The 26430-nt window shown below is 44.9% G+C and overlaps 1 protein-coding gene across 6 annotated transcripts; it reads left to right on the top strand.

Annotated features, from left to right (window-relative positions):
* Positions 1-10: 10 nt before the first annotated feature.
* Positions 11-26218, top strand: LOC113910873 (keratin-associated protein 4-12-like). Of its 6 annotated transcripts, none has more exons than XM_035724735.1 (3): positions 6713-7272; positions 9497-9500; positions 13493-13894. In XM_035724735.1, exons 1-3 carry the CDS (start codon positions 6713-6715, stop codon positions 13892-13894), a joined length of 966 nt encoding a protein of 321 aa, XP_035580628.1. The 6 variants fall into 6 exon arrangements, with proteins under 6 accessions (XP_035580627.1, XP_035580632.1, XP_035580628.1 ...); XM_035724736.1 differs by lacking the exons at positions 6713-7272; positions 9497-9500 and adding exons at positions 23384-23388; positions 25784-26218 and having other exon boundaries at positions 13439-13664; XM_035724737.1 differs by lacking the exons at positions 6713-7272; positions 9497-9500 and adding exons at positions 25804-25893; positions 25954-26218 and having other exon boundaries at positions 13439-13734.
* The last annotated feature ends 212 nt before the right edge of the window (positions 26219-26430 follow it).

Genomic DNA, 26430 nt, shown 5'->3' with positions numbered 1-26430 from the left:
CTCTGACACCATGGTCGACTCCTGTTGTGGCTCCGTCTGCTCTGACCAGGGCTGTGGCCAGGAGACCTGCTGCCACCCCAGCTGCTGCCAGACCACCTGCTGCAGGACCACCTGCTGCCGCCCCAGCTGCTGTGTGTCCAGCTGCTGCCGCCCCTCCTGCTGTGGCCCCAGCTGCTGTGGCCCCAGCTGCTGCGGGCCCAGCTGCTGCATCTCCAGCTGCTGCCGCCCCGCCTGCTGTGGCCCCACCTGCTGTGGCTCCAGCTGCTGCAGGCCCAGCTGCTGCATCTCTAGCTGCTGCCGCCCCGCCTGCTGCCAGACCACCTGCTGCAGGACCACCTGCTGCCGCCCCAGCTGCTGCGGGTCCAGCTGCTGCCGCCCCTCCTGCTGTGGCTCCAGCTGCTGCCGCCCCTCCTGCTGCATTTCTAGCTGCTGCCGCCCCGCCTGCTGTGGCCCCACCTGCTGTGGCTCCAGCTGCTGCAGGCCCAGCTGCTGCATCTCTAGCTGCTGCCGCCCCACCTGCTGCCGGACCACCTGCTGCAGGACCACCTGCTGCCGCCCCAGCTGCTGCGTGTCCAGCTGCTGCCGCCCCGGCTGTTGCTAGACCACCTGCTTGCTGCCCAACCTGCTCTAGTGCTTCTGCAGCTGAGTATCCTGGCCCACACCCCGCTGTCTTTCATCAACCAGTCTTCTTCAGGTAGTCCAACTGCGAGCTGAATCGTGAGAGGCCAACTGTCACACCTCAGTTCCGGCGGACTTTTCCAGTGACTTGACTTCCAGATATACTCCCCCACCACCAACGCCCTCCTCCCCGCCTCCTTCTTACTAGCTCCCTCGCAAGGGAATACAGAGCTTGAATTTTCTCTGAGATCTCTCAACCAGCATGTCATCCCAATCACGCTTTTGGTTCCTGCCCGGTTTCCTCCTATGGAGATGATCCTATATCTTAAATAAACCTTAACGTCTCCGGGCATACAGATCCGAAGGGCATCGTGTCTCATTATTTTTCCCTCATGAACTGTTATCCTTAGCTGTCGATCGGAGTTCTGGTGTTCCCTGCAGAAAGACGAGTCCGCAGCAGATGACCTTAGGATTTCCACCTCTACCCCCTCAGCACTCCCCATGCTGACGTTGACCCTGGTTGTTTACAGCAGGCACCGGGAGCTCTCTGCTGAGGCTTTGTCCAGATGAGGGAGGAAGCTCTCGGCAGGCCAGAGGTAGGGAAAGTAAGTCTCCAGGAGAAGTCCTCAGCCAATGGGCAGCACTTGGTGGGTGAGTGCTCTAGCCACTTTCCCCTCCAGTGGAGCCTGTGAGACCAGAGGTCCTCAGCCAGGACTGAACCCCAGGCGCCTACGGCAGTCAGCTGCTCTTGAGATCATTCTGGATTGGCTTCCAGCCCTTCCCTGGATCACTTCTCAGGTTCCCTACAGCCCTTCTTGACATCGCCTCCCAAACAAACTGCTTGCTCTCAAACCTCTGGGTTTAGACTCTGCTCCTGACGTCACCCTAACACCAGTGTTCCGAATCCCAGCATCAGTGTCCTCAAAACATTTCCATACAATAGGAATGGTGACAGTGATGGCACTCAACTCCTGATCTTACTCTCCACTGAAGCACTTAATCTTTTCATAGTATGCTCTTTCTTCTTACAGTCTCTGCACACTTGGTTTTAGACTATTAGTCTCCAATTACTAACAACATCATTCTCTCTATCCTCAGGGACAGGACACGCTCCCGTGACTAACACAGCTCACCACGTTAGGAACTGTCTCCCTAAAGGAGGCCTGTTTAAGGGGGACAGTCCCAAACTGTGGTTCTTACATTGCATTCAAAAGTCCAGAGACTAAAAGTGGATGTTTAAGGAAGAGCTCTCAGGAGAAATCAGTAACAAACGGAGGGAAAGAAAATAGGGGTCTAAAAGGAACGAATGCAAACTGTGGTTTCAGTTCAATTCCACCCTCACGTTCTGACCCCACAGATGAGGGGTGTGGACTGTGTTACAGGCCTGCTCCCCTTGGAGGCAAGGCGGTTGGGCCTCTGTACTCCTACCTCACTTATCACTACCTGTGGACAACCCTTGGTGGGTAGAAAGGATGGAGGGGGCAGACTTCCAGGTGTGGCCCACCCCTAGGCCGAGACACAATTACCCACAGAACAGTGTGGGTGAACAGTGTGAGCCACGAGTCGTCCATCCTCTGCACCGGCGTGTGGATCAGGGCATTTATGGAAAGGGGATCCAAATGAATATCACCTATCTACCCCCTAGCTCTGCTCATGTCTATGGATTGCTCTCATTCACCTCACTCCACGTGGCTTGCCACAAATTCTAGAAAAACCCTCAAGAGGGGAGTTATAGTGGGTGGCTCCTCTGCTCCTTTCCCTGACTTGCCTGGGGCATTGACCTCCTTCCCCACCCCTGAGAGTCCTGAGCCCATGGTTCCTATGTCCTCTTCAGGCCATACTACTTGCTCATCCGCGGCTGATACTGGGAATAGCATACCAAGAATGCCCCTAGACATCACCTCAATGCTCAACATCTTCCTTACGGCTCCCATAGCTCCCTTCTTTGCTTGATGATTTCATGGCGCTAGAAACCCACCGGGATAAGGTGGCAGCCAGAGTTTTAATACCAATCAGAATTTGACCATGTCCCCCTCCAACTAGCTTGCCTCTCTTAGAGCCATGACCCCTAGATGCACAGAGCCCACAATTATGGTAGAGGGAGGCACAAATTCCCCCAAATGGATCACCGGGATGAAGATAATGGGGAAACTTCTCCTTTCACTCCAACCTCCAGATCAGTGTATTCAAACAGGGGCCATGAAAGATTTTGGATGTCCTGCAGGCCGTTCAACTCAGATCCCATGTCCAACAGCCTGCCAACATATGAGTATTCCAGCTTCCCCCGGGTCAATGGCTATAGATTTTTGGGCAAGGACTGAGGAACTTCTGTGATATACACTTGCCGTGACCCTTCAACCAAGAACATGGGGTCTCTCCATTGGTGGGTTAATGGGTCTGAGAACAGCCTGAGGTCTACAGACTGTGGCAGGGATCACGACCTTCCATTCGGATCAATGACGTCAGCCTTTGTGTTTTTATTCTTCAGCCCTCCCAAATACACGAGTGTATGAGCACGCACGCGCGCGCACGCACACACACACCCACACACACAAACACACTAAGGTGCACCCTATTTGGCTGTCTATATCCTGATTTACTTCTTTACTTTTTCCTTTATTTATTATTGATTGATTGATTACAGGCGGGTGGGGAGAGAGACCGAAAACGGGCGGGGTGAGGGAGAAGCAGACTACCCACTGAGCACAGAGCACCAACATGGGACTCGATCCTGGCACTCTGGAACCAAGACCTGAGCCGAAGGCAGATGCTTAACCGACTGAGCCACCCAGGTGCCCCCCTGGATGTCTATATCCTATCATGAGGGACACTATGCTCTATTATCTATATCGTAAGGTCCCTGAGGGTTACACATCATTCTGCCCCCTTGTCATGACAATGTTCTTGGCCATCACATAATTCCAGCCACGTTACTTCTTAGAGTTAAATGCTGCCACCTGGGCTCTGCCACTCAAGGATCTTATCATCCCCATTATGCCTAGGGAGCATATTCCTGGTCACAGCAATCCCAACACAAACTCTGACTATAGAGAACAGGCACTACTATCTCAGTGACCCTGCTGACACTGGTACTTGATGATTCCTTAATATCTTAGTAAACAGAGTGCCCCCAGATCTCTCCTAGGGAACATAGGCGGTTTGGGCTTTCTGGCTTTATGACTACATCTATTTTAGCACTTCTACTTCTCTGCACCTTTCAGTTCCCCCCTTTCTCACCCATGGGTGCTGTGGTCCTAGATACATCCGTACTGCTTATCCACTCTTATGCAATACTCCCTCAAAATTCAGCAGCTTAAAGCAACACTCATTTATTAGCTTAGTTTCTATTTCACAGGGTCTCACACGGTTGCACGCAGGGCGCTGCCTGCCACTGCACGGGGCTCAGGTGAGGTCTCGACTGGGGAAGAAGCCGCTGCTCACGTCACTTACGTGGTCACTGGCAGGATTCAGTTCCTTGCGGACCACGAGGGTGAGGACCTTGCTTCCTTGCTGGCTGGTGAATGGAGATTGTGCTCAGTTGTGTGCTGCGAGGATCCCTCCCACATCGTACCTGGCTTCGTCAAAGCCCGTGAGAGACAGAGAAAGGGTTGGCTTGAAGATGAAAGTCACAGTCTTTGGTAACACAACCCCCTGATGTTGCCGTCTGCCACGGTTTAGAAGCAAGTTACTCGACGGGATGGAAATATATGAGACCGTGAACACCAAGAGGTGGAAAGCAACTTGAAGGCCTTCTTGGAGGCTGCCTACCAGAACTCTTACATAATACTGAGTGAAAGAATCAAAACACAGTTCTGGTAAGACTTCCCTTTAAAAAAATCAGAAACATATAAAACAAAACTATATTGTTTAGGCATGCATACCTAGCTAATAAAACCCTAAGGAAAATAAATGGAAAGGTTACTTGAACAATCAGCATGGTAATCATCTGGAGCTTCGGACAAGGATTGTGCTCGAGAAAAGACAGATCACATCGAGAGCCTTCTTGGTGGCAACCATGTTCTATTTCTTGACTCCAGCTTTGGGTATGCAAATATTTGCTCCATAACTATTTTTTATCTTATGCTTGTATACTTGATCTACTTTTCAGTTATGTGCATTTTTCATCATTGAAAGAATTTTTAAAATTGAAGGTGCGCTGAAATGCATACTCTATTTAAGATTTAAAATGAAAGGTTACCTTGAGGAATGGATGGTCACCCTACCATGAAATTTAATGCTAAGATTTCAAATAAGTCTTGGTACTTCACTAGTACACTACTCACTGAACTAGTGATATATGCATCAACATTCGTGATTCTTACAGGCAGGAGCCACGTTAATGGTGCCACACCAAAGAGAAACTCTATATGCTGTAGGAATAGTGTACACACACACACACACACACACTAGACACACACATAGATGTAGAGTCTGTCTGATGTTCTAGATCAAAAGCGACATATGGTAAAAGGAAACATATTGAAGCAGCAATTGCCACTATGGCTATGGGCACGTTCCTAGGGGCAAGTGGGGACTTTCTGGTACCATGGAAATGTTCTATCTAGATACATGTGGGGATTACACGGATGGGCTTCTGTGTATCAAAATTTGTCACTGTGGAAGACTACCCATAGGATTTTTTGATTTTCAGTGTGTGTAAATTCCACCAAAATTCTAAACTCAATCATAAACTGTAAACAAGAAAACGTGACTAAATTATTTATTTATGAATAAATCTACGTCTTTACCAAATTGTCATCGTGGCTGATTCGCGTGAAACACAATTCTTTTGGTTAACTTACACTACTACGAGCTCTTTTGATGTTTCTTTCATAGTATATCACTGTTGTTTGTGTGTGTGGCGGGGGGGATGTGGGGGAGCTTTCTGTAATTGAAAAAGAACAGGGAGGAACTTGATAGAGGCACTTCCTCAAAGCATGAATGAACAGAATAAAGGAGTAGGTCTCTAAAGTGTGGTCCCTTGGCCTTGAGCATCCACAGCATCTGGGTTCTCGTGAGAAATGCCAAACCTCAGGCTCCCTGTGTAATCAGAACCTGTAGCATTTGTCCTGACATACTTAATAGGCCCTTCGGATGACTAGCGGCATGCTAAAGTTGGACTATCACTCTGTGGGGAAGACGGAGAAATAGGAACTAAATGAAGTTACATTGACTAAAATCCATTCACATTTCAAATAGATCCCCCCAAAAGACATGTGCTATACATTTCCCAGCTCTGGAGAAAAATTCTGTGGAGAGGCACCTTCTGAGCATTTGCCTTTTGCTCCGTTGAAGAGTACTTTTCATTGAGGAGGAGATAAGAATAAAAATGAGGCTAAGGTTTTCGGAATCTAAAGATCACCCCGAGAAATGCAACACAAAAATATGTGACGGCAAAGTTAACACTTAATGAACTACGAATCAGGGCAGTGGCCGGAACCATACAGGTAACGGCCTGCCACGGCGTTAGGGTCGACAACGTGATCCAAAGACAGAAACGCCCAAGAAAACCCATTCCAGTGGCAGAGGTCAGCGAGACCACACACACATAGACAGCGGTCCCCTTCCTCATTGCTCAACAATGACCCATGATATAGGGCTCTTCCTCTTGTCTCATGCCACTTCCCACATGCCATACTATGCACATGGGATCTCCTCCCCGCTGATCATTGGAAGAAATGCACGACCAGAGGTATGTTGGCCCTGATCCCATCCTGCTAGGGGATACAGGAGGGGAGAGGAAGAAATGTAATTGCAAATGCCACCTATCACCTAACAGCCCTCTGCGGAGGAAGAGGAGGAGAGAGTGGTCCAGAAGATGCCAGTGGGTATGAGTCAGGAGGAAAAGCAGACCAGATGGAATCTATCACATCTAGAAAAGAAAATGTGTTTCCCATGAGTTTAAACCATTACATAGACAAACACTATTGTGTATCTGATAATTACTTAAATATTAGGTAAACAACAACAAGGAAGACGTGCTGACAAATCACCCCGGTCGGGCAGTATATAGAGGCCATGGCACAAGGAGACTTCCAAACTCAAGACCTTCACTTTCCTGGAAACCCACCCAGAACCTCCACCCTCTGACACCATGGTCGACTCCTGTTGTGGCTCCGTCTGCTCTGACCAGGGCTGTGGCCAGGAGACCTGCTGCCACCCCAGCTGCTGCCAGACCACCTGCTGCAGGACCACCTGCTGCCGCCCCAGCTGCTGTGTGTCCAGCTGCTGCCGCCCCTCCTGCTGTGGCCCCAGCTGCTGTGGCCCCAGCTGCTGCGGGCCCAGCTGCTGCATCTCCAGCTGCTGCCGCCCCGCCTGCTGTGGCCCCACCTGCTGTGGCTCCAGCTGCTGCAGGCCCAGCTGCTGCATCTCTAGCTGCTGCCGCCCCGCCTGCTGCCAGACCACCTGCTGCAGGACCACCTGCTGCCGCCCCAGCTGCTGCGGGTCCAGCTGCTGCCGCCCCTCCTGCTGTGGCTCCAGCTGCTGCCGCCCCTCCTGCTGCATTTCTAGCTGCTGCCGCCCCGCCTGCTGTGGCCCCACCTGCTGTGGCTCCAGCTGCTGCAGGCCCAGCTGCTGCATCTCTAGCTGCTGCCGCCCCACCTGCTGCCGGACCACCTGCTGCAGGACCACCTGCTGCCGCCCCAGCTGCTGCGTGTCCAGCTGCTGCCGCCCCGGCTGTTGCTAGACCACCTGCTTGCTGCCCAACCTGCTCTAGTGCTTCTGCAGCTGAGTATCCTGGCCCACACCCCGCTGTCTTTCATCAACCAGTCTTCTTCAGGTAGTCCAACTGCGAGCTGAATCGTGAGAGGCCAACTGTCACACCTCAGTTCCGGCGGACTTTTCCAGTGACTTGACTTCCAGATATACTCCCCCACCACCAACGCCCTCCTCCCCGCCTCCTTCTTACTAGCTCCCTCGCAAGGGAATACAGAGCTTGAATTTTCTCTGAGATCTCTCAACCAGCATGTCATCCCAATCACGCTTTTGGTTCCTGCCCGGTTTCCTCCTATGGAGATGATCCTATATCTTAAATAAACCTTAACGTCTCCGGGCATACAGATCCGAAGGGCATCGTGTCTCATTATTTTTCCCTCATGAACTGTTATCCTTAGCTGTCGATCGGAGTTCTGGTGTTCCCTGCAGAAAGACGAGTCCGCAGCAGATGACCTTAGGATTTCCACCTCTACCCCCTCAGCACTCCCCATGCTGACGTTGACCCTGGTTGTTTACAGCAGGCACCGGGAGCTCTCTGCTGAGGCTTTGTCCAGATGAGGGAGGAAGCTCTCGGCAGGCCAGAGGTAGGGAAAGTAAGTCTCCAGGAGAAGTCCTCAGCCAATGGGCAGCACTTGGTGGGTGAGTGCTCTAGCCACTTTCCCCTCCAGTGGAGCCTGTGAGACCAGAGGTCCTCAGCCAGGACTGAACCCCAGGCGCCTACGGCAGTCAGCTGCTCTTGAGATCATTCTGGATTGGCTTCCAGCCCTTCCCTGGATCACTTCTCAGGTTCCCTACAGCCCTTCTTGACATCGCCTCCCAAACAAACTGCTTGCTCTCAAACCTCTGGGTTTAGACTCTGCTCCTGACGTCACCCTAACACCAGTGTTCCGAATCCCAGCATCAGTGTCCTCAAAACATTTCCATACAATAGGAATGGTGACAGTGATGGCACTCAACTCCTGATCTTACTCTCCACTGAAGCACTTAATCTTTTCATAGTATGCTCTTTCTTCTTACAGTCTCTGCACACTTGGTTTTAGACTATTAGTCTCCAATTACTAACAACATCATTCTCTCTATCCTCAGGGACAGGACACGCTCCCGTGACTAACACAGCTCACCACGTTAGGAACTGTCTCCCTAAAGGAGGCCTGTTTAAGGGGGACAGTCCCAAACTGTGGTTCTTACATTGCATTCAAAAGTCCAGAGACTAAAAGTGGATGTTTAAGGAAGAGCTCTCAGGAGAAATCAGTAACAAACGGAGGGAAAGAAAATAGGGGTCTAAAAGGAACGAATGCAAACTGTGGTTTCAGTTCAATTCCACCCTCACGTTCTGACCCCACAGATGAGGGGTGTGGACTGTGTTACAGGCCTGCTCCCCTTGGAGGCAAGGCGGTTGGGCCTCTGTACTCCTACCTCACTTATCACTACCTGTGGACAACCCTTGGTGGGTAGAAAGGATGGAGGGGGCAGACTTCCAGGTGTGGCCCACCCCTAGGCCGAGACACAATTACCCACAGAACAGTGTGGGTGAACAGTGTGAGCCACGAGTCGTCCATCCTCTGCACCGGCGTGTGGATCAGGGCATTTATGGAAAGGGGATCCAAATGAATATCACCTATCTACCCCCTAGCTCTGCTCATGTCTATGGATTGCTCTCATTCACCTCACTCCACGTGGCTTGCCACAAATTCTAGAAAAACCCTCAAGAGGGGAGTTATAGTGGGTGGCTCCTCTGCTCCTTTCCCTGACTTGCCTGGGGCATTGACCTCCTTCCCCACCCCTGAGAGTCCTGAGCCCATGGTTCCTATGTCCTCTTCAGGCCATACTACTTGCTCATCCGCGGCTGATACTGGGAATAGCATACCAAGAATGCCCCTAGACATCACCTCAATGCTCAACATCTTCCTTACGGCTCCCATAGCTCCCTTCTTTGCTTGATGATTTCATGGCGCTAGAAACCCACCGGGATAAGGTGGCAGCCAGAGTTTTAATACCAATCAGAATTTGACCATGTCCCCCTCCAACTAGCTTGCCTCTCTTAGAGCCATGACCCCTAGATGCACAGAGCCCACAATTATGGTAGAGGGAGGCACAAATTCCCCCAAATGGATCACCGGGATGAAGATAATGGGGAAACTTCTCCTTTCACTCCAACCTCCAGATCAGTGTATTCAAACAGGGGCCATGAAAGATTTTGGATGTCCTGCAGGCCGTTCAACTCAGATCCCATGTCCAACAGCCTGCCAACATATGAGTATTCCAGCTTCCCCCGGGTCAATGGCTATAGATTTTTGGGCAAGGACTGAGGAACTTCTGTGATATACACTTGCCGTGACCCTTCAACCAAGAACATGGGGTCTCTCCATTGGTGGGTTAATGGGTCTGAGAACAGCCTGAGGTCTACAGACTGTGGCAGGGATCACGACCTTCCATTCGGATCAATGACGTCAGCCTTTGTGTTTTTATTCTTCAGCCCTCCCAAATACACGAGTGTATGAGCACGCACGCGCGCGCACGCACACACACACCCACACACACAAACACACTAAGGTGCACCCTATTTGGCTGTCTATATCCTGATTTACTTCTTTACTTTTTCCTTTATTTATTATTGATTGATTGATTACAGGCGGGTGGGGAGAGAGACCGAAAACGGGCGGGGTGAGGGAGAAGCAGACTACCCACTGAGCACAGAGCACCAACATGGGACTCGACCCTGGCACTCTGGAACCAAGACCTGAGCCGAAGGCAGATGCTTAACCGACTGAGCCACCCAGGTGCCCCCCTGGATGTCTATATCCTATCATGAGGGACACTATGCTCTATTATCTATATCGTAAGGTCCCTGAGGGTTACACATCATTCTGCCCCCTTGTCATGACAATGTTCTTGGCCATCACATAATTCCAGCCACGTTACTTCTTAGAGTTAAATGCTGCCACCTGGGCTCTGCCACTCAAGGATCTTATCATCCCCATTATGCCTAGGGAGCATATTCCTGGTCACAGCAATCCCAACACAAACTCTGACTATAGAGAACAGGCACTACTATCTCAGTGACCCTGCTGACACTGGTACTTGATGATTCCTTAATATCTTAGTAAACAGAGTGCCCCCAGATCTCTCCTAGGGAACATAGGCGGTTTGGGCTTTCTGGCTTTATGACTACATCTATTTTAGCACTTCTACTTCTCTGCACCTTTCAGTTCCCCCCTTTCTCACCCATGGGTGCTGTGGTCCTAGATACATCCGTACTGCTTATCCACTCTTATGCAATACTCCCTCAAAATTCAGCAGCTTAAAGCAACACTCATTTATTAGCTTAGTTTCTATTTCACAGGGTCTCACACGGTTGCACGCAGGGCGCTGCCTGCCACTGCACGGGGCTCAGGTGAGGTCTCGACTGGGGAAGAAGCCGCTGCTCACGTCACTTACGTGGTCACTGGCAGGATTCAGTTCCTTGCGGACCACGAGGGTGAGGACCTTGCTTCCTTGCTGGCTGGTGAATGGAGATTGTGCTCAGTTGTGTGCTGCGAGGATCCCTCCCACATCGTACCTGGCTTCGTCAAAGCCCGTGAGAGACAGAGAAAGGGTTGGCTTGAAGATGAAAGTCACAGTCTTTGGTAACACAACCCCCTGATGTTGCCGTCTGCCACGGTTTAGAAGCAAGTTACTCGACGGGATGGAAATATATGAGACCGTGAACACCAAGAGGTGGAAAGCAACTTGAAGGCCTTCTTGGAGGCTGCCTACCAGAACTCTTACATAATACTGAGTGAAAGAATCAAAACACAGTTCTGGTAAGACTTCCCTTTAAAAAAATCAGAAACATATAAAACAAAACTATATTGTTTAGGCATGCATACCTAGCTAATAAAACCCTAAGGAAAATAAATGGAAAGGTTACTTGAACAATCAGCATGGTAATCATCTGGAGCTTCGGACAAGGATTGTGCTCGAGAAAAGACAGATCACATCGAGAGCCTTCTTGGTGGCAACCATGTTCTATTTCTTGACTCCAGCTTTGGGTATGCAAATATTTGCTCCATAACTATTTTTTATCTTATGCTTGTATACTTGATCTACTTTTCAGTTATGTGCATTTTTCATCATTGAAAGAATTTTTAAAATTGAAGGTGCGCTGAAATGCATACTCTATTTAAGATTTAAAATGAAAGGTTACCTTGAGGAATGGATGGTCACCCTACCATGAAATTTAATGCTAAGATTTCAAATAAGTCTTGGTACTTCACTAGTACACTACTCACTGAACTAGTGATATATGCATCAACATTCGTGATTCTTACAGGCAGGAGCCACGTTAATGGTGCCACACCAAAGAGAAACTCTATATGCTGTAGGAATAGTGTACACACACACACACACACACACACACACACACACACACACACACACTAGACACACGCATAGATGTAGAGTCTGTCTGATGTTCTAGATCAAAAGCGACATATGGTAAAAGGAAACATATTGATGCAGCAATTGCCACTATGGCTATGGGCACGTTCCTAGGGGCAAGTGGGGACTTTCTGGTACCATGGAAATGTTCTATCTAGATACATGTGGGGATTACACGGATGGGCTTCTGTGTATCAAAATTTGTCACTGTGGAAGACTACCCATAGGATTTTTTGATTTTCAGTGTGTGTAAATTCCACCAAAATTCTAAACTCAATCATAAACTGTAAACAAGAAAACGTGACTAAATTATTTATTTATGAATAAATCTACGTCTTTACCAAATTGTCATCGTGGCTGATTCGCGTGAAACACAATTCTTTTGGTTAACTTACACTACTACGAGCTCTTTTGATGTTTCTTTCATAGTATATCACTGTTGTTTGTGTGTGTGGCGGGGGGGATGTGGGGGAGCTTTCTGTAATTGAAAAAGAACAGGGAGGAACTTGATAGAGGCACTTCCTCAAAGCATGAATGAACAGAATAAAGGAGTAGGTCTCTAAAGTGTGGTCCCTTGGCCTTGAGCATCCACAGCATCTGGGTTCTCGTGAGAAATGCCAAACCTCAGGCTCCCTGTGTAATCAGAACCTGTAGCATTTGTCCTGACATACTTAATAGGCCCTTCGGATGACTAGCGGCATGCTAAAGTTGGACTATCACTCTGTGGGGAAGACGGAGAAATAGGAACTAAATGAAGTTACATTGACTAAAATCCATTCACATTTCAAATAGATCCCCCCAAAAGACATGTGCTATACATTTCCCAGCTCTGGAGAAAAATTCTGTGGAGAGGCACCTTCTGAGCATTTGCCTTTTGCTCCGTTGAAGAGTACTTTTCATTGAGGAGGAGATAAGAATAAAAATGAGGCTAAGGTTTTCGGAATCTAAAGATCACCCCGAGAAATGCAACACAAAAATATGTGACGGCAAAGTTAACACTTAATGAACTACGAATCAGGGCAGTGGCCGGAACCATACAGGTAACGGCCTGCCACGGCGTTAGGGTCGACAACGTGATCCAAAGACAGAAACGCCCAAGAAAACCCATTCCAGTGGCAGAGGTCAGCGAGACCACACACACATAGACAGCGGTCCCCTTCCTCATTGCTCAACAATGACCCATGATATAGGGCTCTTCCTCTTGTCTCATGCCACTTCCCACATGCCATACTATGCACATGGGATCTCCTCCCCGCTGATCATTGGAAGAAATGCACGACCAGAGGTATGTTGGCCCTGATCCCATCCTGCTAGGGGATACAGGAGGGGAGAGGAAGAAATGTAATTGCAAATGCCACCTATCACCTAACAGCCCTCTGCGGAGGAAGAGGAGGAGAGAGTGGTCCAGAAGATGCCAGTGGGTATGAGTCAGGAGGAAAAGCAGACCAGATGGAATCTATCACATCTAGAAAAGAAAATGTGTTTCCCATGAGTTTAAACCATTACATAGACAAACACTATTGTGTATCTGATAATTACTTAAATATTAGGTAAACAACAACAAGGAAGACGTGCTGACAAATCACCCCGGTCGGGCAGTATATAGAGGCCAGGGCACAAGGAGACTTCCAAACTCAAGACCTTCACTTTCCTGGAAACCCACCCAGAACCTCCACCCTCTGACACCATGGTCGACTCCTGTTGTGGCTCCGTCTGCTCTGACCAGGGCTGTGGCCAGGAGACCTGCTGCCACCCCAGCTGCTGCCGGACCACCTGCTGCAAGACCACCTGCTGTCGCCCAAGCTGCTGTGTGTCCAGCTGCTGCCGCCCCTCCTGCTGTGGCCCCAGCTGCTGCAGGCCCAGCTGCTGCATCTACAGCTGCTGCCGCCCCGCCTGCTGTGGCCCCACCTGCTGTGGCTCCAGCTCCTGCTGCCCCTCCTGCTGCATTTCAAGCTGCTGCCGCCCCTCCTGCTGTGGTTCCATCTACAATAGCTCCAGCTGCTGCCACCCCTCCTGCTGCTTTCCCTCTTGCTGTCTTCGCCCAGTCTGTGGCTGCGTCTCCTGCCACACCACTTGCTATCGCCCCACCTGTGTCATCTCCACCTGTCCCCATCCCATGTGCTGTGCTTCTTCCTGCTGCTGAGTCTCTCTGCCTATAATCTTTGTGACACAGTAACATCTTCACAAGTCACAGGAAATGCCTTAGGGCCAGCCAGTGATTGTCGAATGGAGTCTTACCTGCCAACTCATCTTCCGATTGGGCATTCAGCAGTGGCATCACTTCTAGCAAGGGACCGTTTAAAACAACTGTCAAATGATTTTTCACCCAGGCCCAAATGCCTCTATTTTCAGGCCTGCAATATCTTCATCCTATGCATACATGACTCTCATGATCTTACATGACATTGTGTTCATATGTTCTAAATAAACAGCCATTTCTACTGATATTAAAATCTCCCAGTTTGTTATTGGTTTGCCATGTGTATATGTGTATATGCATGTGCCTTTATGTATCACTTCATACCAAAAGTCATCTTGCTTTAAATGCAGGGGAACATGTTCAAGAGCAGTTACTTACAAGACTCCACTAGGCATTCCTTGCATGACATGGTCAAAATTGCTTAACCTCTCCAAGCCTCAGTTTGGTTTCTCTGAGAAATGGGGACAATACACCATGCTCCCCAAAGGTCCAAAGACATAATCCATGTAATATAGTTGGCACAGGGTGGGGCATGTAATGTAAGCTCTCAATAAATCTCTTTTTTTGTTGTTGTTATTTTTCTTGGAACACTACCCTGGACTAGAATACTATCTTAGCATAATGTTGTCTTTGATGAAACAGGAAAGAAAGTTTACAAAATTGTTTCACTGTCCTATATAACTCAAAATTAAGTTTTAGTATATGTCTCAAATGCCCCTTTTAAAAACACTAGTGAGCTGAACATCATAAAGTCATCTAAATTTCACTTGATTATATTTCTACTTCCAGTATGTTCCATTATTGGTTGTGCAAATATTGGGTGTTATACTTAGCTCAAGTACTCTCTCCTCCCTCCTTCCCTCCTCCACCTTCCTTTCTCCTTTTCTCTCTAAGCATAAAAACTCTCTTTTAGAATACTAAGTATACCTTCTAAATCCAGATTTCTGGAAATCTAAGAAGTCCATGGCAACCTTTCCATAAAAATTTTAAAACTTTTCATTAATAGAATGTTCAAAATTTTAGTATTTCTAGACTGAAAGTCTGTATTTTTTCAGACTCTTGAAAACTCTCAGGTTACTGAAGTTTCTCATCTTCTTGATTTTTTTTTCCACTTTGGGTTTTTATCACCTTGCCTGGTTTTACTTAAGAGAATATGCACAGGGTATTTCTTTGAGATAGTTTTCTCAGCATCCAGACTCAGGTAATAATGATCCTCCTTAGCTGAGAAAATGTGCCACAATACATATGATAATATCATGTTTATATAAATATAAGGGTCTATACATTTTGGTTCATAATCTGAAGTACAGTGAAAACATTTTAAATTCAAATTGTGCATACATCAGTTTTATCTATTAGCTGTGTTATAGTTCCCAAAACATTAACAAGTGTAATTAAGGGTTATTATTTCTAAAATTTAAAAAAATGTTATAAGTTATAAGAGACAAACCAGATAGGAATTGATATAAAATGGGGTTCCCCCCAACACAAGTTGGATATCATTCTTAGCATATCCTAGAAATGTCCGGTAGACATTTTCAGCTTCACCTTTTCAACTTATTCTGAAATATTCTACAAAATACAGCCCTGTCTATTCACACACTAGAATTAACAAATCTTTTATCCTCCCATATGTTCCTCTTTGATAACTACTAATTATAGGATGCAAGCTCTTGTTTTAATATTATGGTTTATTAACTAGAGCTGAATCAAAGAATGTAGGTTTTATACTGCTTTTTTCAATATTGAAGTATCTGAGGCTTATAATTTCCTGTTTTTATAATGAGAACTGGGTCACAGCAGGAACAAGATAACACTCTGAATCTGTGTAATAAAAGGACTATTTACACAGGTGTAGACAGAGCTTAGGAAAAGCAATAAGGAATAGCTCAATACCCAGGGCTCATAATAGCAAGGAGCAGTTACCCTATGCCTGAAGACCTGTGCAAGGTTTTGAGTGAAGTAGTCAAAGGGCAGCATGCCAGACTTCTTAGAATTACTACATACAGGCACTCAGTGCACATTAATTTCCATCAGAGAGAGTTACAGTGCTCTAAAAGATCCAAAAGTGATACCAGAGATAGTGTGGCAGAGAAAACCAAGGTAGAAACAGTTATGAATGGGAAAGTGTGGCTTCGGTCCCATTGACTTTACCCGAACACAGAGTTGGGACGATTTTAAGTGAATAGAGCATGGACTAAGTCTGCCCTGCATCCAGTTTTATTTGGCCATGTTATGTATGTACCACTAGAATTGCTCAAACCCTCCTAGGTAGTAAACTCTAAGTAAAATTGAATTCCAGAAGAGCAACAAGAAATGACTGTCTGATGAAGGAAATAGCTGAAGGGAGCCTTGTAATCCGCACAAACACTTTTAACAGTCTTATCTGGCCAGTGTATGGGAAGACAGTTCCTGGAGGTTAACAGCAGACTCTTGGTGATTAAACAGCTCTTTCCTACAGTTGCTTCATTTGAAACTAATATATTAAAACTTTATAGGAGGCACAACAAGCCTAGCCAGACTGTTATGCCATCCCAGACTTGCCTACTGCATTCTTTTCCATGCCAGCTTCAGGTTCTGCCAGGTGTAATTTGCATCCTCATGGCAGGGAACCAAGTATAGATTTACTGTTTGGCTACATGGATGTTTGAGTTCACTAGCGTATTGTCATAATCTAGTGAGGTTGACTTGGACTTGATAACCATTAAGATAATTGGGGCATTCATGAGTGAAAAATCATCAGTGAATTTGGAAAAGCAAGTCCAGAAATAGACTCAAATATATAAGAAAATTTAGTATATGAAAAGGTGGCATCTTAAATCAGTAGGGGGAAAAGATGTATTACTTAGTAAAAGGTGTTAGCTTATGGTCATATCAAACTTAAAAACATTTAAACCTCACATCTTTTAATCCTGATGGATTAAATATTTGAAAATATAAAACATGAAACTTTGGAAGAGAAGAAATTATGAAACAATGTGTATGCAAAATTACAACTAGAAAGGTCTTTCAAAGTATGACACCAACCCAGAAGTCATAAAAGATTGATAAATTTGACTATATCAAAAGTAAACATCTGCATGGCAAAAACAACATAAGCAAAGTCAAAGAAGAAAGAACAAGATGATCTAACAATTGTAAATATCTATGCCCCTAACATGGGAGCAGCCAATTATACAAGGCAATTAATAACAAAAGCAAAGAAACACATTGACAACAATACAATAATACTGGGGGACTTTAACACCCCCCTGACTGAAATGGACAGATCATCTAAGCAAAAGATCAACAAGGAAATAAAGACTTTAAATGACATACTGAACCAAATGGACTTCACAGACATATTCAGAACATTCCATCCCAAAGCAACAGAATACATATTCTTCTCTAGTGCCCATGGAACATTCTCCAGAATTGATCACATTCTAGGTCAAATATCAGGTCTCAACGGATACCAAAAGACGGGGATTATTCCCTGCATATTTTCAGACCACAATGCTTTGAAACTAGAACTCAATCACAGGGGAAGTCAGAAAGAACTCCAATACATGGAGGCTAAAGAGCATCCTACTAAAGAATGAATGGGTCAACCAGGAAATTAAAGAAGAATTAAAAAAAAATTCATGGAAACCAATGAAAATGAAAACACAACTGTTCAAAATCTTTGGGATGTAGCAAAGGCAGTCCTGAGAGGAAAGTATACAGCAATACAAGCCTTTCTCAAGAAACAAGAAAGGTCTCAAATACACAACCTAACCCTACACCTAAAGGAGCTAGAGAAAGAACAGCAAATAAAGCCTGAACCCAGCAGGATAAGAGAAATAATAGAGATCAGAGCAGAAATCAATGAACTAGAAACCAAAAGAACAGTAGAACAGATCAACGAAACTAGGAGCTGGTTCTTTGAAAGAATGAATGAGATTGATAAACCCCTGGCCAGACTTACCAAAGGAAAAGAGAAATGACCCAAATCAACAAAATCATGAATGAAAGAGGAGAGATCACAACCAACACCAAAGAAATACAAACAATTATAAGAACATATTTTGAGCAACTCTATGGCAGCAAATTAGATAACCTGGAAGAAATGGATGCATTCCTAGAGATGTATCAACTACCAAAATTGAACCAGGAAGAAATAGAAAAGCTAAACAGACCTATAACCACTAAGGAAATTGAAGCAGTCATCAAAAATCTCCCAACAAACAAAAGCCCAGGGCCAGGTGGCTTCCCAGGAGAATTCTACCAAACATTTCAAGAAGAATTAATACCTATTCTCCTGAAGCTGTTCCACAAAACAGAAATGGAAGGAAAACTTCCAAACTCATTTTATGAGGCCACCATTACCTTGATCCCAAAGCCAGAAAAAGACCCCCATCAAAAAGGAGAATTACAGACCAATATCCTTGATAAATACGGATGCAAAAATTCTCACCAAAATACTAGCCAATAGGATCCAACAGTGCATTAAAAGGATTATTCACCATGACCAAGTGGGATTTATCCCTGGACTGGAATGCTGGTTAAACATCCACAAATCAATCAACGTGATACAATATATTAACAAAAGAAAGAACAAGAATCATATGATCCTCTCAATAAATGCAGAGAAAGCATTTGACAATGTACAACATCCTTTCTTGATCAAAACTCGTCAGAGTAGAGGGATAGAGGGTACATACCTCAATATCATAAAAGCCATCTATGAAAAACCTACAGCGAATATCATTCTCAATGGGAAAAACAAAGATTTCCCCCTAAGGACAGGAACGTGGCAGGGATGTCCACTGTCACCACTGCTATTCAACATAGTATTAGAAGTCCTAGCCACAGCAATCAGACAACAAAAAGAAATCAAAGGCATCCAAATCAGCAAGGAGGAAGTCAAACTCTCACTCTTTGCAGATGATATGATACTTTATTTGGAAAATCCAAAAGACTCCACCCCAAAACTGCTAGAACTCATACAGGAATTCAGTAAAGTGGCAGGATGTAAAATCAATGCACAGAAATCAGTGGCATTCCTATACACCAACAACAAGACAGAAGAGAGACAATTCAAGGAGTCGATCCCATTTACAATTGCACCCAAAACCATAAGATACCTAGGAATAAATCTAACCAAAGAGGCAAAGGATCTGTACCCAGAAAACTTAAAATACTCATGAAAGTAATTGAGGAAGACACAAAAAAATGGAAAAATGTTCCATGCTCATGGTTGGAAGAACCAACATTGTGAAGATGTCAATGCTACCTAGAGCAATCTACACATTCATGCAATCCCCATCAAAATACCAACCACTTTTTTCAAAGAAATGAAACAAATAATCCTAAAATTTGTATGGATCCAGAAAAGACCCCAAATAGCCAGAGGAATGTTGAAAGGAAAAGCAAAGATGGCGGCATCACAATTCCGGACGTCTAGCTCTATTACAAAGCTGTCATCATCAAGACAGGATGGTACTGGCACAAAAACAGACACATAGATCAATGGAACAGAATAGAGAGCCCAGAAATGGACCCTCAACTCTATGGTCAACTAATTCTTGACAAAGCGGGAAAGAATGTCCAATGGCAAAAAGACAGTCTCTTCGACAAATGGTGCTGGGAAAATTGGACAGCCACATGCAGAAGAATGAAACTGGACCATTACCTTACACCACACACAAAAATAGACTCCAAATAGTTGAAAGACCTAGATGTGAGACAAGAGTCCATCAAAATCCTAAAGGAGAACACAAGCAACAACTTCTTCGACATCAGCCGCAGCAACTTCTTCCTAGAAACATCGCCAAAGGCAAGGGAAGCAAGGGCAAACATGAACTATTGGGATTTCATCAAGATAAAAAGCTTTTGCACAGCAAAAGAAACAGTCCACAAAACCAAAAGACAACCGAAAGAATGGGAGAAGATATTTGCAAATGACATATCAGATAAAGGGCTAGTATCCAAACTCTTTAAAGAACTTATTAATCTCAACACCCAAAGAACAAATAATCCAATCAAGAAATGGGCAGAAGACATGAACAGACATTTTCCAAAGAAGACATCCAAATGGCCAACAGATACATGAAAAAGTGCTCAACATCGCTCGGGATCAGGGAAATCCAAATCAAAACCTCAATGAGATACCACCTCACACCAGTCAGAATGGCTAAAATTAACAAGTCAGGAAACGACAGATGTTGGCAGGGATGCGGATAAGGGGGAACCCTCCTACACTGTTGGTGGGAATGCAAGCTGGTGCAACCCCTCTGGAAAACAGTATGGAGGTTCCTCAAAAAGTTGAAAATAGAGCTACCATACGACCCAGCAATTGGAGTACTGGGTATTTACCCCAAAGATACAAATGTAGGGATCCGAAGGGGTACGTGCACCCCAATGTTTATAGCAGCAATGTCCACATTAGCCAAACTGTGGAAAGAGCCAAGATGTCCATCGACAGATGAATGGATAAAGAAGAAGTGGTATATATACACAATGGAATATTATGCAGCCATCAAAAGGAATGAGATCTTGCCATTTGCAACGACGTGGATGGAACTGGATGGTGTTATGCTGAGTGAAATGAGTGAATCAGAGAAAGACATGTACCATATGACCTCACTGATATGAGGACTTCTTAATCTCAGGAAACAAACGGTTTTGCTGACGTGGTGGGGGTTGGGAGGGAGGGGGTGGCTGGGTGATAGATATTGGGGAGGGTATGTGCTATGGTGAGCGCTGTGAATTGTGCAAGAGTGTTGAATCACACATCTGTACCTCTGAAACAAATAATGCAATATATGTTAAAAAAAAATGAGATAGCAGGAGGGGAGGAATGAAGGGGGTAAATCGGAGGGGGAGACGAACCATGAGAGATGATGGACTCTCAAAAACAAACTGAGGGTTCTAGAGGGGATGGGGGTGGGGGGATGGGTTGGCCTGGTGATGGGTATTAAAGAGGGCACGTGCTGCGTGGAGCACTGGGTGTTATGCACAAACAGTGAATCATGGAACACTACATTAAAAACTAATGATGTAATGTATGTTGATTAACATAACAAAAAATTTTTTAAAAAGTCAAAGAAGAAAGACAAACTAGGAAAGATATTTGAAATTCATATTCTATAAAAAGGCTAATTTTAGCCTTTTATGCTTAATATAAACAGTTCCTGCAAAAAGCAATGTATAAAGTCTGAACACAGTAGAAAACATAAAAACATAAATTACAGGCAATATAGAAAATTTTCTATAATTTCTTCCAAATGATTTCTATAATTTTTTCTTATAACAAAGGATATACTCATAGCCTGAAACACCTGAAGAGCTGCTCAATCTCACTTAAAATAAGGAAAATGCCAATTAAAATCACACAGAGAGGGGAGGTGGTGGGGGATGGTCTAAATAGGTGATGGGTATTTAGGAGGGCACTTTTTAAAAATATTTTATTTATTTATTCATGAGAGTCAGAGAGAGAGAGAGGCAGAGGGAGAGGGAGATGCAGGCTCCCTGCCCAGCAGGGAGCCCGATGTGGGGCTCGATCCCAGGATCCTGGGATCATGACCTGAGCCAAAGGCAGACGCCCAACCACCTGAACCACCCAGGTGCCCTAGGAGGGCACTTTTGATGAGCACTGGGTGTTATATTAAGTGATGAATCACTAAATTCTACTCCTGAAACAAATATTACACTATATATTAACTAACTAGAATTTAAATAAAAATTTCAAAAAGAAAAAAAGTCACCTAAACTTTTTCACCTATCATATTGACCAAGATTAATGACAGACAGGTGTCTACATATATAAATACATATGTCTATATAAGTATCTATGTATTTGTGTATCCTGTGTATCATTGCATTAATACAAATGGGGAAAGACAAAACATTCACACATTGCTGATCGATGTGTAAATTGGTACAATCTCTGTGGAAGGTGAAGCTGGCATTATCTAATAAATATTACAAACAAATGTATACTCCTTGATCCAGCTATTCTATTTCCATAGGAATTTATTCTACAGAAAATACACATGTGAAGTTATGTATGAACAGGCTTATTCATTGCAGTATTGTATGTAATCTCAAAAGACTAAAAGCAAACTAAAATATCCAACAGCCGAAGACTGGTTCGATAAATTATGGTATCTTCATAAATGGAATACAATGCTACTATAAAAGAAAAAGAATGGCAAAGTGGTCTATATATACATACTATCTGAGTGCTTCATGTGAAAAAGCAAAGCAGGAGGACCATGACTGATGTACTACCATTTGTTTAAATGAAAGAAATGAATAAATATTCTTATTCGTTTCTTATGTGTTAAATATCTTCGGAATGAGTAACAAAAACCTGGAAGCTCCGGCTGCCTTCGAGGGGGGAGCCTAGGTGACTGTTAAGAAAGGTGGGAGGAATACATGTGAAAAAATGATATTCAAAATGTTTAAATTAAATTTTAAAATATAAAAGATGCAAAATACAAAAACATTTCACCAGAGACTAGTTTTTTGTTTTGTTTTTACCCTCCACTTCTTCCCTATCCGAGACAATGCTAAGCAACATTTAATCTATTCCTACACTCCTTCTAAAGGAGATTGTTTTCTTTTCACGTCTTAGCAATGCTGGTCTTGCCAAAGCTCACATGGATAGAGGGGTGGACGCAGAGCTGCAACCCACAGCCCAGCTCAGTGGTTATGGCCAGAGGACTGATTCAAACAGTGGGAAGACTTGGGGATGGGGAAAAGTTTTCCAGCCCCATGGGGAAAATGGTAGGCACCACAGTGGCATCACATCATAATTCAGTTACCTCATTTGAGGCAGCTTTAGTGGGTATGCACTTTCTCTACTTTCTAAGAGAAGAATTACATAATCAGCAAGCATGTTTGGGGTATAGAGGTAAATTCCAAGGGAATTGTTTAAGTATTACATGTTCTCCTTTATTACAATATAAATAACATCATCTGGAAGGGACTACAGATTTTAGTTTGAATTATTTAAGAAAAATACACAATGGTCACAGCTAATTCCAAAAAGAAATAGAAGGGCACCTGGGTGGCTCTGTCGTTAAGCATCTGCCTTCGGCTCAGGTCAGGATCCCAGGGTCCTGGGTTTGAGCCCCGCGTCGGGCTCCCCGCTCCACAGGAAGCCTGCTTCTCCCTCTCCCACTGCCCCTGCTTGTATTCCCTCTCACTCTGTCTCCCTCTGTCAAATGAATAAATAAAGTCTTAAAAAAAAAAGAAATAGAAAAATACTTTATGAATAGTGAACATCAGGGGGCCCTTGAGCCCATGAAAATGAATTTGAAATCCCCCAGAATACACGTCCATAGACATTTGCTGACAGTGGGGTTTCTAAAGACTCTATGTAAGTTTCATGCTTACTTATATGTTAATAATGCAGAGCAACATGAGGGTAAAGACAATTTCTTTCCCATCTGACTTTGCAGAGAGGCAGGGTATATAGTGCTTAAAAATGTGGACTCCAGTGCTCAGTTGGCTGGAAACAAATCACTGCTTCCCATTTATTGGTTTTAATTCTCCCTTTGCCTCAGTTTCCTCATCTGTAAAGGGGAGATTTAGTGAAACTCACTGCATTGGGTTGTTGGGACTGGCAAATGTGCTAATCTGTGGAAAGCACCGGAACAACTGCATAATGTGCTGGTGGTTGTGTTACTGCAGCGTCCAGCAAAGTGCTGAGCAGGCAGCACTCAGAGCCTTCAGAAGGAAGGAGAGAAGGACAGGAATTCCATAATCCATTGCGTTTTCATTTTGCGTAGGCTCCTGATAAGAACAGGCATATTTAGTGCATAATCATGTCGAATATCTCTTCCTTATCTCTAAATGGCTTCAGTTCTTTTTTTAGCACATAAATGCTTTCTGATTTATTTATCCCATAAAACTTTAAATTACTGGCTTTTAGGAGGAAAGGGCATACATTATATGCATGGTGAGTTATAAAATACATAAAAAACAGATGGGGTATGTTTCATAAATTTTATAAAAAACCATCCTTATACCTCTACGTTCAATTTGGCTCAAGCCTTGGCTGATTCTTTCTTTGAAGTAACTCTGTTATGCTCATTACCATCACCTGAGGCTATAAGCACACATCTCACCTTGCTCCACTTCAACCTTTAAACAGTGTCTCTCCCCCAGAAAGCCAAGTGTATTTTGGCATTTCTAAAGGCAAATCAAAAAACCAAAGTCAATTATATATGGCATGTATATATTACATTCCTGCTTAATGGCTTTTAAGAGATCCCACCATTTCTCCTGAAATTTAAGGCTACACACAATCTCTCCCTCATTCCAGCAATCTCAATTTCTCTCTCACTACTTCTTAAATTAACCCTCCATACATTTCCCTTTCATCATCACAGGCCAGAGTTATGCCCAATCTCAACTGTTGTCCTTTCTCTTGAACAACAAATGGTCAGTGTGTCTTCTCTGATGGCTGAGACAACATCTACAGTCATTAAACAGAGAACTCCTTTATCAAAAATCACTCTATTTCAGCCCTGGGGATACAAAGATGGGTAAAGCATATTCCTTGCCCTAATGGACTTTATATTCTAGAGGGAGCCAGATACACAAATGCATTTCTGGTAGAAAATGATATGACAGAACCCATGCATGTATAAAGCACAACGGAAGTGCAATCGAGGAAAGACTTTACTTTTGTGCCATGCCAAGGAAGATATAGAAGGAAGGTGGCATTTGAACTCAATGGGAAAAGGTAACTAGGAGAATGCTGAGCTCACAAAAGACTTTGCAGGAAGAGGGACTATCGTGAATGTAACTTGCTCTTTCCTTGAATATTTTTTTCCCTGAATACCGGTGGCATTGAAGAATACCTCTTACTTAGGCACATAACCAGATCTGGCCTTGATTATAAACCTTTTATGGGTGTCATTACTATGAAAGTATATGTAAGATCATAAATACCATTTATATTTCCCTTAATGTTCCCAAGAAAATCTTAAAGATATATGATACCACAAAAACTGACAGACATTTTAGGTTAAAATATTGGAAAAAATTTTAATAAAAATGGCCATAAAGTATAATCATGGCATATATTGACAGTTCAAAAGACAGATCAAAAATTATCAGCCCAATTACTCTAGCCCAGCCCAGAAGACATTTCTGAAGATCAACACCGATCAATCCCAGATGACTCTGCTATTTAAAAACCCTGAGTTGCTGCTGTTTCAAAGTACATCAGAGTGATGAGAAATAACACAGCTTGGAATGCTGTAGGAATTTCATTAACCCAAAGACCACCACAGTATACACCATTAATCATAAGTCTCCTCACTTCTTACACTCAAAAAGGAGCTTACTTCCTTTTCTCCTACCAGCATCCCATCTATTGAAATATAAATTTTCCACTAGAGATCCTTCTCCATCAGAAGCTCTCCCAAAATCATGTCAAGGTGAGACACAGAGAAGAGACAGGGACCCACCTGTGTCACATGATACCCAGAGATTAAAGTCTTGTGACACTGCAAACAAAGAAATAAGAAGTGATTCACATGAGAACCCTGGGGAACTTGAGAAAAGGGAAATAACTATTTCCTATACATTGGGAGTTTTTACTAGAAAAATATAATGACCTAATTTACTAATCGCATTGTAGTCAATATAAACAAAAAGAAGGAAATAGTCTTTTCATAATCACAGAAGTCCCTCAGCAGGGTATAAAAGGGGCCATGTGGCAAGGAGACTTCCTAACTCAAGACCCTCACTCTCTTGGAAACACACCCACAACTTCCACCCTCTGACACAATGGTTAGTTCCTCTTGTGGCTCTGTCTGCTCTGACCAGAGCTGCGGCCACGGCCTCTGCCAGGAGACCTGCTGCTGCCCCTCCTGCTGTGGATCCAGCTGCTGCCGCCCCAGCTGCTGCCAGACCACCTGCTGCAGGACCACCTGCTGCCGCCCCAGCTGCTGCGGGTCCAGGTGCTGCCGCCCCTCCTGCTGTGGCTCCAGCTGCTGTCGTCCCTCCTCCTACATTTCTAGCTGCTGCCTCCCCTCCTGCTGTGGCTCCAGCTGCTGTGGCTCCAGCTGCTGCCGCCCCTCCTGCTGCATTCCTAGCTGCTGCTGCCCCTCCTGCTGTGGCTCCAGTTGCTGTGGCTCCAGCTGCTGCTGCCCTTCCTGCTGCTGCCCCTCCTGCTGCCTGCGCCCAGTCTGTGGCCGTGTCTCCTGCCACACCACTTGCTATCGTCCCACCTGTGTCATCTCCACCTGCCCCCGTCCCATGTGCTGTGCCTCCTCTTGCTGCTGAGACTTTTCCCTGAGCCCACCTTCCTCCCTTCACTGGTTTCATCCAGCAGCTGACTCTATACACTATACGATGGCTTAGGGGTAGCCATTCCCAACAACTGTGTGTCCACATCCCAGCCTCAGGCCAAACTCTCACCTTTGTTGACCTTTTCCCCAAGTGGACCCAGAGTATGAAATTAGGCGTATTCATATCAAGAAATTACTAGAATTGCC

The sequence above is a fragment of the Zalophus californianus genome, chromosome 16 (genome assembly GCF_009762305.2).
Source record: "Zalophus californianus isolate mZalCal1 chromosome 16, mZalCal1.pri.v2, whole genome shotgun sequence".
NCBI classification, from domain to species: domain Eukaryota; kingdom Metazoa; phylum Chordata; class Mammalia; order Carnivora; family Otariidae; genus Zalophus; species Zalophus californianus.
The sequence above is the reverse complement of the archived record's forward strand: the minus strand, read 5'-3'. Positions and strand labels throughout refer to the sequence as shown.

Excerpts from the sequence above, each read along its gene's own strand:
- LOC113910873 (XM_035724734.1), top strand. The coding sequence starts at position 11 with ATGGTCGACTCCTGTTGTGGCTCCGTCTGCTCTGACCAGGGCTGTGGC. Across the intron at positions 569-6,763 it reads GCTGCCGCCCCAGCTGCTGC|GAGACCTGCTGCCACCCCAG; the intron begins GTGTCCAGCTGC and ends GGCTGTGGCCAG.